The 17113-nt window shown below is 42.8% G+C and overlaps 1 protein-coding gene across 7 annotated transcripts in view; it reads right to left on the bottom strand.

Moving 5' to 3' along the window:
* LOC139452043 (myoferlin-like) overlaps nucleotides 1-17113 on the bottom strand; it is a 182977-nt gene that overhangs the window by 142162 nt on the left and 23702 nt on the right. For all 7 annotated transcript variants that reach the window (XM_071233332.1, XM_071233329.1, XM_071233335.1 and 4 more), the window contains exon 3: nucleotides 4693-4784. In XM_071233332.1, the coding sequence (XP_071089433.1) occupies nucleotides 4693-4784 (92 nt within the window). The remainder of the gene's footprint in view (nucleotides 1-4692; nucleotides 4785-17113) is intronic.

The raw sequence follows: 17113 nt of genomic DNA, 5'->3' as shown, positions 1-17113 counted from the left end.
ACGATGCCCTGCATGTATAACATATGACCTCAGCATGATGGAGCATCATGGAGCCCATGGGCAGATTCTACATCAACACGAAGCCCTGCATGTATAACACATGACCTCAGCATCATGTAGCCCATGGGCAGATTCTACATCAACACGATGCCCTGCATGTATAACATATGACCTCAGCATGATGGAGCATGATGGAGCCCATGGGCAGATTCTACATCAACACGATGCCCTGCATGTATAACATATGACCTCAGTTCAAAGACAGTCAGTCCATCTACCGAGTACCCTTCATGTATAGTTTAAAATACATACAACAATGAATCCATATAGACCATATATTAAACCACATACCTACCCCAAGAAGTACTGTTTTAGAAGCACACCACCATGTAGGGCTGAGTTTTAACAGTGCCTTGCTTCTCTAATTGCAGATGGTGATATTTATATATAATAGAAGGCAGTAACCTTACTACCAGTGGTACATCCAGTTGCCTCCCAGCAGGCTGTCACTGAACACTACAAATACAGATTACTGAGAATCACAGAGTCTGAATAAGCATGACAGATTCTGTGGCAAAAGATATTTACATGTAAATATGAAATGATTATAGAAACATTATTCACTTGCATTTTCCCGACTCCTGCTTGTGAAAGTGTGTTCCAATGTGTGACAAGCCTGTGGTAAGCCTCCTTACTCTGTCATTACAGGAGATTTGTGGGGCTTTCCAATCAAATAATATTTGACCTGAACAACTTCAACTAAAATCATGGTTATGTTATGAAACCCATTCTGCCATATTCTTATAGCTTGATTAACTCAGAAATGTTCCAATGATTTAGGCATCATGTAATGAAAACATAAATAGTCACCTTGAAGAATGAGTACAAACACATGACCAGCACAAAGCTCTCAACTATCGTGACTACTTGCATCTCAAGAACAGCATCTCAGTCTCAAGTACAACAATGGCATTAAATTTTTTTACTTAGAATTGTACACTTTGTAATGGAGTAACAATGAATGGATGTAACAATGAATGGATATAGCATGAGTGTCATGTCTTGTGAGTTGAGATCTGTGATGTTGATCACAAAATATGTATACCAACACAAGACGTCATGAGGTTTTCCTAAGAATAATGACTGTCACTAGTGTGTGTAGCAAGCCATATTTGTTGAAGACTCTCTCATCCAACACACAAGATCAGTTTCTGAGGTCCGCTGTATTCAACATGCAGATCAACAATTACATCAGCTATTTTGGACAAAGGGAATGGTTCGTCATAATACCTGCATTAAGCTTTGATAACTCTCCTTATTGAATGTCCCTATTGGCGAGCTATAGACACCCTGTTCTGGAACACAGGCATAATGCTGATTGCTGCAACTAAAACCCAGGGAAACTCACACGGGAAACAGAAATATAGGAAACACAGTGAAGTATCATTTCACCACAACTGGTATATAACATTGCAAACATAAAGACGAAGTCATCTCTATTCACCCACAGAAAACATCATGTACCAGTCTTTCTTGCAGCTATATAGTGACATGCAATCACATGTGTGCAGACTAATAGCAATTTAATAGCACGAGACCCTACTACGCCACAGTTTAAAGTGCATACTGATAGTGATTTACTTTGTAGTCGACATGAGACAAGAGAGAGGATAAGGAGCCAGGAGCTAGGAGCCATGAACCAGGAGCTAGGAGCCACGAGCTAGGAGCCAAGAACCAGGAGGAGAAAGCCAAGACCAAGGAGCTAGGAGCTAGGAGCCAGGAGCCAAGAACAAGGAGGATGGAGCCAAGAACCTGGAGACGGTAGCCACAAACCAGGAGGAGGGAGCCAAGAACCAGGAGGCAGGGGCACAAAGACAAGGAGGCAGGGGCACAAAGACAAGGAGGCAGGGGCCACAAACCAGGAGGAGGGAGCCATGAACCAGGAGGTAGGAGCCACAAACCAGGAGGGAGCCAAGAACCAGTAGCTAGGAGCCATGAACCAGGAGCTAGGAGCCATGAACCAGGAGTCAGGAGCCAAGACCCTAAGGAGGAGGTAGCCAAGAACCAGGAGGCAGAGGCCACAAACCAGGAGGAGGGAGCCATGAACAAGTAGCTAGGAGTCATGAACCAGGAGCTAGGAGCCACGAACCAGGAGCTAGGAGCCATGAACCAGGAGCTAGGAGCCATGAACCAGGAGCTAGGAGCCATGAACCAGGAGCTAGGAGCCATGAACCAGGAGTCAGGAGCCAAGACCCTAAGGAGGAGGGAGCCAAGAACCAGGAGGGAGCCATGAACCAGGAGGTAGGAGCCACAAACCAGGAGGAAGCCAAGAACCAGTAGCTAGGAGCCATGAACAAGTAGCTAGGAGTCATGAACCAGGAGCTAGGAGCCACGAACCAGGAGCTAGGAGCCAAGAACCAGTAGCTAGGAGCCATGAACCAGGAGCTAGGAGCCATGAACCAGGAGCTAGGAGCCATGAACCAGGAGCTAGGAGCCATGAACCAGGAGTCAGGAGCCAAGACCCTAAGGAGGAGGGAGCCATGAACCAGGAGTCAGGAGCCAAGACCCTAAGGAGGAGGTAGTTAAGAACCAGGAGGCAGGGGCCACAATCCAGGAGGAGGGATCCATGAACAAGTAGCTAGGAGTCATGAACCAGGAGCTAGGAGCCATGAACCAGGAGCCAAGACCCTAAGGAGGAGGGAGCCAAGAACAAGGAGGGAGCCATGAACCAGGAGCCAAGACCCTAAGGAGGAGGGAGCCATGAACCAGGAGACATGAGCACAAGAACAAGGAGGTAGGAGCCATGAACCAGGAGGAGGGAGCCAAGAATAAACCTTTCTCCCAACTGTCTCCCACAGACAGGAAGGTCAGCTCTCTATATATGCACCACTAAACCTATCTCCCAACTGTCTCCCACAGACAGCAAGGTCAGCTCTCTATATATGCACCACTAAACCTATCTCCCAACTGTCTCCCACAGACAGGAAGGTCAGCTCTCTACATATGCACCACTAAACCTTTCTCCAAACTGTCTCCCACAGACAGGAAGGTCAGCTCTCTACATATGCACCACTAAACGTTTCTCCCAACTGTCTCCCACAGACAGGCAGGTCAGCTCTCTACATATGCACCACTAAACGTTTCTCCCAACTGTCTCCCACAGACAGGCAGGTCAGCTCTCTATATATGCACCACTAAACGTTTCTCCCAACTGTCTCCCACAGACAGGAAGGTCAGCTCTCTACATATGCACCACTAAACCTTTCTCCCAACTGTCTCCCACAGACAGGCAGGTCAGCTCTCTACATATGCACCACTTAACCTTTCTCCCAACTGTCTCCCACAGACAGGAAGGTCAGCTCTCTACATATGCACCACTAAACGTTTCTCCCAACTGTCTCCCACAGACAGGAAGGTCAGCTCCCTACATATGCACCACTAAACGTTTCTCCCAACTGTCTCCCACTGACAGGCAGGTCAGCTCTCAACATATGCACCACTAAACGTTTCTCCCAACTGTCTCCCACAGACAGGCAGGTCAGCTCTCTACATATGCACCACTTAACCTTTCTCCCAACTGTCTCCCACAGACAGGCAGGTCAGCTCTCTACATATGCACCACTTAACCTTTCGTACTTGGAGAAAAGGTACAACAAATCCACGTGAAGATTTTGAGAATATGCTTGAAATTGCTAAACGTTGGATTCATCATTATTTATAAAGGTGTAAATGTTTTTAATGCTTGTTCATTTTATTATCATCCTTAAAGAGGCTGTGCATAATGTTGCTATCATATATTAGAAATAAACGAAGAGTGTGAGTTGTATATTGTACAATAAAACACTGCAGGGAGAATAAACCAGTGTGTGATATATTTAAGAAATAAATGACGAGTGGGAGTTGTTTATCGTACAATAAAACACTGCAGGGAGAAAAAACCATGAGGGGCGCACTTGTGTATATCCTCCATATACACCAACGCATGAATGTTATTTTGAAACATGTTTTGTCATGCCCATTTCTGCGCACCTGTTGTGGAGGGTGATCATTTCAAATTGACGATATCTATAGACGTATGTATATATATAGACGCATCTATAGACAGCGTGTACATCAGTTACATTTATATTCACCATAACATCAACAAAGGTTCAAATAAAAGATACCGAGAAAGTTGCATATGGCATGTTGATTGACCGTCTACCATTTCCAGGTAATAGGAGCATGCAAGGTCAAGTGGATTAAATAATATGCCAGTTATATCGGCAAAGTCACATTGTTATTTCCTATTGCTGGTGATTACTGATACTGGTGATTTGTCTTTATTCTGTTTGTGACACGAGAAATATTTCAGAAGTTTTGTTACGAAAGTTTATCAGCAGAAATCCCTGTCCGTGACATCATATCCGGTGACCTTTGCACTTGCTGAAATATTGGTATCTGAATTCAAGATCTGTGTCCCTCATGGTTTATTCTCCCTGCAGTGTTTAATGTACGATAAACAACTCCCTCTCTTCATTTATTTCTTAAGTATACACCACCACCCTTTTCTCCATCAGGCATGCCAGCTCTTTATACAAACCCCAACATCCTTTTCTTCCATCTTTATCACACAGACAGACATATCAAATCTGTATAATGTATATATGTATATCACATATGTCACCCTGCCATCTGTTACTAATATCTTACCGGTTTCTTCCAACTCTCTCCCAATCCTTGACGGTGATGATAATTTCCTCACCTCCAGTCAATCCCACACCTTGGAGGTCAAAGTCAAATGTCTGAAATGGATCACAGTTCATCTTGTTAATGTATGAATGTATGACATGTGTATTGGAACTTACACTAAAAACATGCATGTTTACATGACAATTGCATCAAGCTATCAAAATTGCTTCTATAACTAACTCAGACAAGTTTTGTAAAGAACTTTTTTTCAGATCATGACTGACACTGATCTAAGATGTTAGTCAACATATTCATGCAAATATCTAGTCTCATGTTTCCAGAGGTAACATTCCTCAGAAATGTACAATGACAAAACCATGCAAAAACAATCCTGAATAGTGACCTCTACCTTTGCTAAACAGAACCTCATAAAGTCAAAAAATAAAATACCAATCCTCAACTCATGTGAAGTGCCCTGACAGGATAGTTGTTTATATACAACTACCCTTGTCTCCCTTAGACAGGCAGGTCAGCTCTGTATATATACGCTGCTACCCTTGTCCTCCACAGACAGGCAGATCAACTCTCTATATACATACACGACTACCCTTTTCTTCCAACTGTCTCCCTCAGACAGGCACGTCTGCTCTCTATATACATACACGACTACCCTTTTCTTCCAACTGTCCCCCACAGACAGGCAGGTCAGGTCAGCTCTCTATATACATACACAACTACCCTTTTCTCCCTTAGACAGGCAGGTCAGCTCTGTATATATACGCTGCTACCCTTGTCCTCCACAGACAGGCAGATCAACTCTCTATATACATACACGACTACCCTTTTCTTCCAACTGTCTCCCTCAGACAGGCAGGTCTGCTCTCTATATACATACACGACTACCCTTTTCTTCCAACTGTCCCCCACAGACAGGCAGGTCAGGTCAGCTCTCTATATACATACACAACTACCCTTTTCTCCCTTAGACAGGCAGGTCAGCTCTGTATATATACGCTGCTACCCTTGTCCTCCACAGACAGGCAGATCAACTCTCTATATACATACACGACTACCCTTTTCTTCCAACTGTCTCCCTCAGACAGGCAGGTCAGGTCAGCTCTCTATATACATACACAACTACCCTTTTCTCCCAACTGTCTCCCACAGGCAGGCAGGTCAGCTCTCTATATACATACACGACTACCCTTGTCTCCCACAGACAGGCAGGTCAGGTCAGGTCAGCTCTCTATATACATACACAACTACCCTTTTCTCCCAACTGTCTCCCACAGGCAGGCAGGTCAGCTCTCTATATACATACACGACTACCCTTGTCTCCCACAGACAGGCAGGTCAGGTCAGGTCAGCTCTCTATATACATACACGACTACCCTTGTCTCCCACAGACAGGCAGGTCTGCTCTCTATATACATACACGACTACCCTTTTCTTCCAACTGTCCCCCACAGACAGGCAGGTCAGGTCAGCTCTCTATATACATACACAACTACCCTTTTCTCCCAACTGTCTCCCACAGGCAGGCAGGTCAGCTCTCTATATACATACACGACTACCCTTGTCTCCCACAGACAGGCAGGTCAGGTCAGGTCAGCTCTCTATATACATACATGACTACCCTTGTCTCCCAACTGTCTCCCACAGACAGGCAGGTCAGCTCTCTATATACATACACGACTACCCTTGTCTCCCACAGACAGGCAGGTCAGCTCTCTATATACATGTACGACTACCCTTGTCTCCCAACTGTCTCCCACAGACAGGCAGGTCAGCTCTCTATATACATATACGACTACCCTTGTCTCCCACAGACAGGCAGGTCAGCTCTCTATATACATATACGACTACCCTTGTCTCCCACAGACAGGCAGGTCAGGTCAGGTCTGTATATACATACACGACTACCCTTTTCTCCCAACTGTCTCCCACAGACGGTCAGGTCAGCTCTCTATACACATACACGACTACCCTTGTCTCCCACAGACGGGCAGGTCAGCTCTCTATATACATACACAACTACCCTTGTCTCCCACAGACGGGCAGGTCAGCTCTCTATATACATATACGACTACCCTTGTCTCCCACAGACAGGCAGGTCAGGTCAGCCCTGTATATACATACACGACTACCCTTTTCTCCCAACTGTCCCCCCTAGACAGGCAGATCTGCTCTCTATATACATACACGACTACCCTTGTCTTTGACAGGCACGTCAGCTCTCTATATACATACACGACTACCCTTGTCTCCCACAGACAGGCAGGTCAGGTCAGCTCTCTATATACATACACGACTACCCTTGTCTCCCACAGACAGGCAGGTCAGGTCAGCTCTCTATATACATACACGACTACCCTTGTCTCCCACAGACAGGCAGGTCAGGTCAGCCCTCTATATACATACACGACTACCCCTGTCTCCCAACTGTCTCCCACAGACAGGCAGATCAGCTCTCTAATTATACATACACGACTACCCTTGTCTCCCAACTGTCTCCCACAGACAGGCAGATCTGCTCTCTTTATATACACTACTACCCCTGTCTTTGACAGGCACGTCAGCTCTCTATATATGCACCAGATAATCAATCTGTATTTTCCAAGAAAAGAAATCGCCTGCTGAATTGAAATCCCTACAATACCTCAAATAATTCTGTTACCCATGAGCTAAACATGCATGGACATCAGAGACAACAACACAGGATTCAGTTTCTTAGCCCTAAACACATATACAATGTAATGATAATTATACCCATAGCACAGCCAGATAACAAGACATTCCCAGTACAGGGTTATCATTCAATAAGATGTCATATCAGCCCCCCCACTGATGTACAGAGATAATGATGACAACAAAACACCTGTACAGACTTCTGTACCAAGTACACCCAGCCAGCAACTACTTCATGAACATGAACCCATTGATTTGTGTTTGCACGCCACCCAACCCCACAAAGGAAATACCACGTCAACGAATCCACAGTGGGGCATACATCTGTCAGTCCTGGACACTGAAGGAATGGGGTGGGTATGACATCAGAGTGGAGCATACATCAGACAGTCCTGGACACTGATTGAATGGGGTGGGTATGACATCAGAGTGGAGCATACATCAGTCAGTCCTGGACACTGTAGGGATGGGGTGGGGTGGGTATGACATCAGAGTGGAGCATACATCAGTCAGTCCTGGACACTGTAGGGATGGGGTGGGGTGGGTATGACATCAGAGTGGAGCTTACATCAGTCAGCCCTGGACACTGAAGGAATGGGGTGGGTATGACATCAGAGTGGAGCATACATCAGTCAGTCCTGGACACTGAAGGAATGGGGTGGGTATGACATCAGAGTGGAGCTTACATCAGTCAGTCCTGGACACTGAAGGAATGGGGTGGGTATGACATCAGAGTGGAGCTTACATCAGTCAGTCCTGGACACTGTAGGGATGGGGTGGGTATGACATCAGAGTGGAGCTTACATCAGTCAGTCCTGGACACTGTAGGGATGGGGTGGGTATGACATCAGAGTGGAGCTTACATCAGTCAGTCCTGGACACTGAAGGGATGGGGTGGGTATGACATCAGAGTGGAGCTTACATCAGACAGTCCTGGACACTGTAGGGATGGGGTGGGGTGAGTATGACATCAGAGTGGAGCTTACATCAGACAGTCCTGGACACTGATTGGATGGGGTGGGTATGACATCAGAGTGGAGCTTACATCAGACAGTCCTGGACACTGTAGGGATGGAGTGGGTATAACATCAGAGTGGAGCTTACATCATTCAGTCCTGGACGCTGAAGGGATGGGATGGGTATGACATCAGAGTGGAGCTTACATCAGTCAGTCCTGGACACTGATTGAATGGGGTGGGTATGACATCAGAGTGGAGCATACATCAGTCAGTCCTGGACACTGTAGGGATGGGGTGGGGTGGGTATGACATCAGAGTGGAGCATACATCAGTCAGTCCTGGACACTGTAGGGATGGGGTGGGGTGGGTATGACATCAGAGTGGAGCTTACATCAGTCAGCCCTGGACACTGAAGGAATGGGGTGGGTATGACATCAGAGTGGAGCATACATCAGTCAGTCCTGGACACTGAAGGAATGGGGTGGGTATGACATCAGAGTGGAGCTTACATCAGTCAGTCCTGGACACTGAAGGAATGGGGTGGGTATGACATCAGAGTGGAGCTTACATCAGTCAGTCCTGGACACTGAAGGAATGGGGTGGGTATGACATCAGAGCGGAGCTTACATCAGTCAGTCCTGGACACTGAAGGGATGGGGTGGGTATGACATCAGAGCGGAGCTTACATCAGTCAGTCCTGGACACTGAAGGGATGGGGTGGGTATGACATCAGAGTGGAGCTTACATCAGACAGTCCTGGACACTGATTGGATGGGGTGGGGTGAGTATGACATCAGAGTGGAGCTTACATCAGTCAGTCCTGAACACTATAGGGATGGGATGGGGTGGGTATGACATCAGAGTGGGGCTTACATCAGTCAGTCCTGGACACTGTAGGGATGGGGTGGGGTGGGTATGACATCAGAGTGGGGCATACATCAGTCAGTCCTGGACACTGAAGGAATGGGGTGGGTATGACATCAGAGTGGAGCTTACATCATTCAGTCCTGGACACTGTAGGGATGGGGTGGGTATGACATCAGAGTGGAGCTTACATCAGACAGTCCTGGACACTGTAGGGATGGGGTGGGGTGAGTATGACATCAGAGTGGAGCTTACATCAGACAGTCCTGGACACTGATTGGATGGGGTGGGTATGACATTAGAGTGGAGCTTACATCAGACAGTCCTGGACACTGTAGGGATGGGGTGGGGTGAGTATGACATCAGAGTGGAGCTTACATCAGACAGTCCTGGACACTGATTGGATGGGGTGGGTATGACATTAGAGTGGAGCTTACATCAGACAGTCCTGGACACTGTAGGGATGGAGTGGGTATAACATCAGAGTGGAGCTTACATCATTCAGTCCTGGACGCTGAAGGGATGGGATGGGTATGACATCAGAGCGAAGCTTACATCAGTCAGTCCTGGACACTGAAGGAATGGGGTGGGTATGACATCAGAGTGGAGCTTACATCAGTCAGTCCTGGACACTGAAGGAATGGGGTGGGTATGACATCAGAGCGGAGCTTACATCAGTCAGTCCTGGACACTGAAGGGATGGGGTGGGTATGACATCAGAGCGGAGCTTACATCAGTCAGTCCTGGACACTGAAGGGATGGGGTGGGTATGACATCAGAGTGGAGCTTACATCAGACAGTCCTGGACACTGAAGGGATGGGGTGGAGTGGATATGACATCAGAGTGGAGCTTACATCATTCAGTCCTGGACACTGATTGGATGGGGTGGGTATGACATCAGAGTGGAGCTTACATCAGTCAGTCCTGAACACTATAGGGATGGGGTGGGGTGAGTATGACATCATAGTGGAGCTTACATCAGACAGTCCTGGACACTGATTGGATGGGGTGGGTATGACATCAGAGTGGAGCTTACATCAGACAGTCCTGGACACTGTAGGGATGGAGTGGGTATAACATCAGAGTGGAGCTTACATCATTCAGTCCTGGACACTGAAGGGATGGGGTGGGTATGACATCAGAGTGGAGCTTACATCAGACAGTCCTGGACACTGAAGGGATGGGGTGGAGTGGATATGACATCAGAGTGGAGCTTACATCATTCAGTCCTGGACACTGATTGGATGGGGTGGGTATGACATCAGAGTGGAGCTTACATCAGTCAGTCCTGAACACTATAGGGATGGGGTGGGGTGAGTATGACATCATAGTGGAGCTTACATCAGACAGTCCTGGACACTGATTGGATGGGGTGGGTATGACATCAGAGTGGAGCTTACATCAGACAGTCCTGGACACTGTAGGGATGGAGTGGGTATAACATCAGAGTGGAGCTTACATCATTCAGTCCTGGACACTGAAGGGATGGGGTGGGTATGACATCAGAGTGGAGCTTACATCAGACAGTCCTGGACACTGTAGGGATGGAGTGGGTATAACATCAGAGTGGGGCTTATATCATTCAGTCCTGACCCAGCAAACAATTCTACGTTGTGACAACGTTGTGACAACGTTGACTTTTCGTTGCTACAACGTTGTGATGTAACGTTGTCACAACGTCAATCTGTAGACTCCCAGATTGGTTGCTACAACGTTGTGTGTAAACCAAAATACAACCAAATCAAGACGTTGCCACAACATCCATTTTTTACGTTGCTACAACGTTTATCCAAAACGTCGCGACAACGTAGGTATCGCATACATATGGCGACACTAAATGCACTCTCGTTTGGCAGAGTTTGAAATACGGCCAAGATAAAAATCTAAATGTTTTAAATTACATGTACAATTTGGTTATATAATATTTATTTTCCCAAACAGTTTTCAAGGCTATGTGCAAACTGTTCACAAATGTTTCAAAACAATTAAAAGATATTTGATTTTCCCACGAATTTGCAAATTAAAAACCATCAAACAATAAGCCCTGCACAAATTGAAACATTTAAATTTTCTTGGCCTTACCCCATACATTCAGCATTGAGAGCAACACTGTGACACACAGAATAGTATATGCATCTGATGTCCTAAGATCCATTTCCCAGCAACGATATGACAATAGAATTCTGGTTGAGGTGACCTTTATTTATTTATTAAATGACAAGTCAGAACTTGGGCTGAGTGGCTGAGGAGCCTTCTCAATCCTCAAATGAAAAGTCACAGGGATGATCTTCAACTGTATCCATAGTCTCTCCTTAAGCCTTGGTAACTGAATAAAAAATGACACAAATGTTATAAAATGGCAAGGCAAGGGACATATTTCTGACATAACAAAATAATGGTTGCATTCCCCAAAATAATATTTTGATGTCTGATGTCAGTCTTTAAACAGTTAAAAACTTCTGAAAGTGCGAAGAAGGCGCTGACAGTAATACCATCATGCTCTTGGATCATACATAGGCAGAAAAGCTTTTAGCACTGAATCATTGGTGTAACTTTATACCCCCGCCCTTTTAGATTGTGGGTATAATTAAATAAGAATCATCTAAATTTTAATTCTTGAAGATGTTTGTATATATTATTGCATCATACATACCTTTCTGTCAGTGATGTACTTTAAAGGGGCACTGATCTAACGCAATTCCCCGGGACTGGTTGTTGCCTTTGTTATTGTTTTTTCCCAGTGAGTACCCGGATGTAGAGCAGAAATCTAGACTAGCTCGCGACCTCTGTTGCGCCATTCGTAAGCGCATTAGTCACTTTTATGGATACCGGTAGTAATAAGAGCGTATGGTCACATTGATCAACAAAATGAAATACAGTTTTCGAGATAATAAGGAAATGTAGGCATCTTTGTGGGTAGCATCGGTAATCGTGACGAAGTTTTGATAAGTCACTTGCTTGGTAATTTTGCGATCTTCGTTTACACTATTTTGACTTGCAACACAAAGTAAATATTTCATCTGAGCATTGCTTTTTTTATAGTGTGTATATTTTTTTACTGTCAAAATGTGTAACATATTTATTAAACGTCTAAATATTCAGTTATTTTACAAAGTGACTGAAAAACATTTCCATCTGTATTATTATGATAACGAATTCCAAACATTTTGATGTTTAATGTCATCACCAAGAGACTGAAAATGTTACGTTGAAAGTACATTTCTATGTTGTTTGGCTTCTAATCCTACATAATAATCTGTTGTGATGTTTGTAGGCCCATTTGATCGTCTTAATCAATCTGGACAGATGTTTTAGTCAAAATGACTGAAATATTTACACATTTTAAAAATTGCCTGAGAGAATCACATTTTACAAATTGACGGTAATCTATACACGCTTACAAAGGAAATGACCTGTGAAAACAACGTCTATCGCGCACTGAAGAATTTCCCAACCAAGACGTAGAAAAACAAGAACGAATCGGTTCAAATGAAGGAAAACAAAATGCAAATACCATAATTACAACTTACCAAATTTATGTGTATAAATAGGCAGCTTCCTTATTCGAGGAATGTATCCGTGAATATCCACACAAAGGAATAATATCCCACTCGTCTGCAGCTATACAAAATAACTTATTCGATGTCACGTGTCTCTGTAACTATCAAATATTCTAAAAGATATATATCGTTTCGGTGTCAAGTCTCAAGGGTCGGCTGAGAAAGGCCACGTGACAACTATTTTCATTACGTTGACGGTTCCTAAAAAATCCATTGAGTTTGATAACAATGAGCAACTCAACTCATTATCAGTTAACCCTTTGAACAAATTGTATGTTGTTTTTACATCGGCACTTCACGCCATGATATGAGTGTATTCCCTTTGTTTTAGTAAACCTAGACATGTAAACACTCACTTTTGACATATCCACTGTGCAAGATAACAGTGATTAATCAATCAACGTATTTTCTGTTGATCCTTTGATGACTAGGAACGATCCGTTGATTTACAAAAAAAAGTAAATCAACTGATCATTCATCTCTTGCTGGGCTGCCACGTGCATATTACATAACCTCACTTCAAACCTGGATTTAGATTGAATAATTACCCCAGACACAATAAATGCCAAATGAGAACCTTTGTCAGGTAATGTAAGTGGTGCTACCACTAATTGTACCTGTAATAAATTCATTTACTGAGCATCAAGTGAATGACGACAAATACACAAGTGTAGGGTTATACGAGAAAACGTGTATGACAACAAGGGAGTAGTAATCGTATTACACAATCCGAAATCCGAAAATGCTTTCACTGCATGGATACTTTTTTTAGTATTAAACTATAACCATCTGGGTTTTTTCCAAATGACGAATTCCGATGATTTCCGCCGTTCTTTTTGTCTGTTTGTTTAGGCTGAAGAAATTTTTTAACATGCGCCCTTTGTCGAATCTTTATAGATCACAGTTAACCAATCAGTGTTTATGCAAAAATGCGTAAAACAAATATTGCCTCCAAGTTTATTTAGCTGTCCTTGCAGACGGTAGCCCAGTCTCTGGTCACGCTCAGTTGCGTTGCGTATCATCCGGGTACTCACGGGGGAAAAAACAATAACAAAGGCAACAACCAGTCCGGGGAATGGCGTTAGATCAGTGCCCCTATAAACAAATATGCTCCCACAATACTGTTTTCTCCACCTGAAAGAAAAACAGAAACCACAAAGTATCACATTTTTGAATAAACCAGTACTGTATAGATAAATCACATTTACTTAGAGCATGATGTAACTGGTGTTAGTATTGGCAAATAGTTTTATCAGTCAATAGATCAACTGTAGTTATTCAAAAGCAGTAACTTTACCTTTCTGCTGTACATCACAAACTAGTGATTCAAGTGAATATGTTGGCCAAGTTTCTAAAACCTTATTTGAGAAATATATACATAAATGAAAAATAAGTATTGCCAAATAAAATAAATAGTTCCCATATTTAAAGCATGAATGTTGAATATGAATTATGAATAGAAGTGTTAACACTTTGGGGTATTTATCCTAATTAAAATTGTGATTATTTTTTTAATACTAACCTTAATATTTTCCATATTAATATGCCAGGATATTTATACAGAATCTATGTTCTAATATTTACAAAGCTCTGTAAATATTTATTGAAATTTATTTGTTACTACGTTTATTAACATAATACAGTTCAATATCGTTAAATATAATTCTGTAGACCTAGTATGGTAGCCTACTTGGCAACATATGAAGATCGAAAACCGAACGAATAGGGTTGCTATCAATTCCATTGTATTTTTCATTGGTGCACATTGGCTACACCTATCTCACCTTAATAATCAACAAACGATGACCAAAGCACTGACAATATATTGTGTTATTTAACTTTTGACTATCGACTAGCTTATCATCACCAATATGACAATACCGCAAACACCCCGTTATAGCGCGCAACTCGAGACTCGTTTTACTTTTGCTCATTTTCATTAGAAGGGAGTCGGACATAGATCTAGTTATCGGAAAATGATGAATTGATTCTTTTTTGGAAATAATAAATATACACCATGATAAGAGCCTTGCTAAAATATAATGTATAGACAGCACCAACAACCTGATGGTCCACATTTAGGCTACTTCAGTCAGTGCTAATTAGGCCTGTTCGGAAACAACAACTATGTTTCTATCTCTTCCCGAAAATACAATTTTTCATAACTTCATTGAGCGCATTAAGACTACGGCTATAACTAGTAGCCTACAGAGAGTCGATCTGAAAATACTTCCATTGTTTTGATTCCCTCTCTTCGCTGTATAAGAGAAATATACTAAACCTTTCCCATGGCCTGAATGAGCCACATTGTTTCACAAAAATCAAAGTCCGAAGATTAGTACAAGTAAACTTTGAATAGTTATGATTTCCGAAATAACACGGAAGAAATGGCGATAACTGTCAGTGGTCAGTAGGCGATGCATAAGTTAGACCTATTTACAGACCTACACGTTTACGATCGAAACCCGAACATAATATGACGGCCACAAAATGCCGCCAGACTGAATTCTGGTCAAACATATACTGCTTGCCCTTGGTAATTACCCTTGGTATCCATAAAATAATAATATGGAAAAGTCTTGGGCCTCCTTCACCTTTATATACATTATGTTCTGTGTATCAAATATTAATATCATCACTGACGCTAAGTGAAAGTGACCGGCAAACTGCATTCTAAACCCTGCCACTGCTGAATAATTAGGAGATAAACCTACTGTGTTTTGAAATTTGATGTAGTCCCACTGTAGAATAGATACCTCTTTATTATAATTTTAAACCGAGCGCTTTAGCGAAGGTTCCAAATTATAATAAAGAGGTTCCTATTCTACAGTGGGACTACATCAAATTTCAAAACACAGTAAGTTTATCTCCATTCTACCATGACTGCAACTACGCTTTGAAAACGGCGCTCTCTTGCTACGCGCAATAACACAGGTGCACAGGTCCGCGATCTTAGAACATTCCGAAAAGTGGTCACAGGTAGTTATATATGTAACAAATATTACTAAAGTTCAAGATTAAAAAACACCAAAGTCATGAGTAGTTCATAAGAAGTGTTCAAAACACATATTTTTTCAAACGAAGTTGACAAATAACACTCCTAACTTAATCCAAAGAAAGATGTTTTAATTTCTATCAAACTGTTGCACACTGTTGAACACTGTGGACTTCGCTGTCGTTTTTCGGAAATTTGAGAGAGAGGTCATTTCTTGGAAATCGAACATGCCATCATTTCTATTGTAGGGGTGACGGGTAATAGAAAAAGGTTTTAAAATGCTAAACGAATAGCTGATGTAATGTTGTTTTTTTCAAACAATTTTTATAATGTTATATTTTACTTTCATTGTCGGTTGTTTCAATGAGGAAATAGCTTAAATTGTTCCGATTCTGGTCACCATAGAGCATTTCTGTAGATCTAACAGTTTCATAAACATTTCATTTGTATGCAAAAGATATGCCTTCGTTAAATCTTTTAATGTCATCATCGAAGCAGTCAGGGTTGCGGCCCAGAACGCCAAAAACATCCGATATCAAACTACCGTATTTCCTCTGTTTGACACTATACGCCGTCTATTAATTTCGCGAGAACCCTTGACTCGGCGTGTATTAGAGACCTGTCTGGTATTAGAGACCCAGCGTGTATTAGGGAAATATAGATATGTTTTTCAGTTCATATGGGGGTGATAGATCGGCAGCCATTTTCTGTGAATCAATATGTAGGCTATCTTTGTATTCATACGCACGTTTTTTTTGGTGAAAAGGCTTACTATATTTGAAAGGGGTTTCCGTAGCAAAAAGGAAAGCTCTTTTTAACCAATCAGAATCAAGCATTCATCAATGTCATGGTAGAATACGATACATTTAAATCATTTGACGATCTGCATGTACAGAAACATATCAACAAGCGGAGGCTGCTTCTGAAAAATGAACTTACCTCATCCGAATTCACAGATCATCTGTCCAGTTCCAGTTGCTGCACAATCTCTTGGTTGTAGACTTCTAATATGTCTAGAGTGAGCTTGAACTAAGATGGCTGGTGACAACAAATCTTCCGCGACAATGTGACGTCACTTCACTAGGCAACAGGCTAAACTTTTCAGCAGTCGCACTCACGCCGCAAAAAATGGGCGCAATTGTTTTTAACTGTAATATTGCTTGTGACAACATTTTGTAGACAGATAACTTCGTTATAGATATATATGTTTAAAAAAAATAAAACTAAGAGATGGTAGATCTACAAGTGGTTTCCTAAACATCATTTACAAAAAGTGTTGTAATGTCCAAAGCACAACGTTATCACAACGTTAATTTGCAACGTTGTTGTTACGTTATGGAATAACGTTGTCATAGAGATACGCAATTACGTTCTG

This window comes from Haliotis cracherodii, unplaced genomic scaffold, assembly GCF_022045235.1.
Source record: "Haliotis cracherodii isolate W230 unplaced genomic scaffold, xgHalCrac1.p SCAF_9, whole genome shotgun sequence".
In the NCBI taxonomy this organism is placed as follows: Eukaryota; Metazoa; Mollusca; class Gastropoda; order Lepetellida; family Haliotidae; genus Haliotis; species Haliotis cracherodii.
Note: the sequence above shows the minus strand (reverse complement) of the source record. Positions and strands in the feature narration are given on the sequence as shown.